This window comes from Nansenia antarctica (assembly GCF_963989245.1).
Source record: "Nansenia antarctica genome assembly, chromosome: 20".
Taxonomy (NCBI): Eukaryota; Metazoa; Chordata; class Actinopteri; order Argentiniformes; family Microstomatidae; genus Nansenia; species Nansenia antarctica.
Genome location: NC_137693.1, coordinates 21526342 through 21528841, shown reverse-complemented (window position 1 = coordinate 21528841; position 2500 = coordinate 21526342). Strand labels below are relative to the sequence as shown.

The 2500-nt window shown below is 53.6% G+C and overlaps 1 protein-coding gene across 1 annotated transcript in view; it reads right to left on the bottom strand.

The window, feature by feature from the left end:
- nbeaa (neurobeachin a) overlaps positions 1-2500 on the bottom strand; it is a gene marked incomplete at both ends in the record, with an annotated part of 89638 nt that overhangs the window by 23199 nt on the left and 63939 nt on the right. Inside the window, 4 exons of the mRNA XM_080549552.1 lie at positions 250-404; positions 1033-1169; positions 1669-2030; positions 2456-2500. The exon at positions 2456-2500 is cut by the window's right edge and continues 124 nt beyond it. Coding sequence (XP_080405678.1) covers positions 250-404; positions 1033-1169; positions 1669-2030; positions 2456-2500 — 699 coding nt within the window. The remainder of the gene's footprint in view (positions 1-249; positions 405-1032; positions 1170-1668; positions 2031-2455) is intronic.

The following is a 2500-nucleotide window of genomic DNA, read 5'->3' as shown; positions in this document are numbered from 1 at the left end:
CGGCTGTACCTCCTGCACCACAGCCGCCCCACGTGTGTGTGTATGTGTGTGTGTGTGTGTGTGTGTGTGTGTGTGTGTGTGTGTGTGTGTGAGTGTGACAGATTGGTGTGTGTGTGTGTGTGTGTGTATATGTGTGTGCCTGTATGCTTGTGTGTGCGTGCCTGTGTGTGTGTGTGTGTGTGTGTGTGCGTGTGTGTGTGTATGCGTGTGTGTGCGTGTGTGTGTGTGTGTGTGCGTAACCCCCCTCACCGGTGGTGTTGATCATGCTCTTAGGTGTCGCCGAGGCGGCGGCGAAGATGTTGGGGGTACTTCCTGGCGTGACGGCCCCGCCGGTGGTGGGCGTGCCCACGGTGTTGACGGACAGGCTGCCCGGCGGCGGCTTCTTGACTGGCACCACCACGCTCCTGTCAGAACACAGGGGGGTCAAGCTGTCACACAAACAGTAGCCCGCAAACTAATCCTACTAAATGTTACATGGTCCAGCTCGAAAGGAGTCAGCGAGTCTACGTGCGATCGTGGCTTTTTTCGGACAACCTCTGGCTCCAATCCGAAGAGACTCTGGGCTCTTAAAACCTTCTGAGAGAAGGTAAATCTACCCCAGACAGCGGCGTTCTGTCTGTCTGTCTGGTAAAAAGGTTAAGGACAGATTCCACTCCCAGCGGAAAAGGCGGAAAGCCTTTGATCAAATATGCACACCCTCGTTTTTTGATCAATAATTTAGCCTTCAAGGGCTCATAAAAGATAGATAGAGAGGAGAGACAAAAATCCGAAATTCAGGGGGGGGATTCAATGACGAAGGGGGGGTGGGGGTGGGGGGGGTGTTCGTTTTCAATATCAGCGTGAGCGTCTGTCGCCTGCTGATAGAGAGTCTGTCGCCGCTGTCGTGTTCGGGAGTCAGAGGGGGGAGTGGGTGGAATGAGTCCTTTGTCCGGGTTCTGTTATTCTGGTATGACATTGTAACTGTTAAACCCTGTGACTTGTTCCATCTCCATCTCCACAGGAGGAGGAGCGGTGGTGGACGGGGCAGCGTACCTGTCGAACGAGTGGAACTGCATGGGCAGCATGGGGTGGGTCTTCAGGGCCGGGTCTGGGTGGTAGGGCGTCGGCCCCACTTCCTGCCCCGACTCCCCTCCGTCCAGAGGCGCCGCCACCAGACTCTTCAGGATCTCCTACGCCAACCAGAATGACAGATGAGAGGAGTTTCGGTTAACACTAGAACAGCAATGGGTGGGGTCATTTTGACCTTGTGAGTAAAAACATTGTTATATCTTTGCACTCGATCAAATGTCAGGACCCTCCGTTCATGACTCTTCCTAGATATGTGCGTTCTACCACCCAGTATCCTTAAATTTCCAAATCACATCAGGATAAGCTAGTATGAAGCTATTTTGCCGTTTTTCTGTGTAGGAGGCAGGCTCATTCACAAGGCGGCCACCTAGTGGTTGTTGTGTGTAAACAGCAGCTTTCCATTGTAAAGACTATGGTAATTTGACCCCGAGGCGGCTCTTATAAAAGGCAGGGCTGTTCTAGTGTTAAACTCCTTGAGTCGCATTGACCTGGTATTTGATCAGAAAAATCATGTAGTAGTAGCTTTATTACAATGTGTAGCACCCACAGACACACAAATCACCACAGAAAAACACACCTACACAGAAAACACACACCGACCTTCACATTGATGCCCTTCTTCGCCTGGCTGATGCTGGAGATGGAGGAGGGCGGGGCTTGGTTGGGGTTGGCGGTGTTGTTGGGGTTATGAGGCGAATCCAACAGGCTCTCTTGTGACCTCCTGACCTCGGAGGAGAGGGTGCACAGGAGGTCAGCTCCTCCTCTCTCTCCTCCTCCTCTGTCTCGGTCGGTCTCTCTGCCCGCCATGCCCAGGCCCAGCCCCATGCCCATCTCGGCTCCGTTCAAGGCGTGGCCCTCGTCCCCGATGCCGGAGTCTGTGTGCGGGAGGGAGGCCAGGGGGGAGTCCTCCACCGGGGTGGGGGTCTGCTTGTCGGAGTGGGAGAAGGAGGACGACGGGTGCTCTGGAGAGGGGGGGTGGAGGGAGGGAGGGAGAGGGTGTTAATACCTACTGTGCGTGACAGCTCTGCACACAACACACAATACTTACCAACGTCTTTGAGTCCCTGAAAAGGGCTTTATAAATATAATTTATTATTATTATTATGGCTTCATCACTGTCTTGTGACGCCCCCTCTGTCCCTTCATCTATCACTATGTACTAATCTCTCTCTCTCACTCTCTCTCTCACTCTCTCTCCCTCTCTCTCTCTGTCTGTCTCTCTCTCTCCCTCTCTCCCTCTCTCTCTCTCCCTCTCTCCCTCTCTCCCTCTCTCCCTCTCTCCCTCTCTCTCTCTCTCTCTCTCTCTCTCTCTCTCTCTCTCTCTCTCTCTCTCTCTCCCTCTCTCCCTGTGGGGAGAGACCTCCTCTGACCTGTGGACTGTTGTTACCTGTACTGGTGGGAGAGTTGATCTCATGGCGGATGCTTCTTCCTG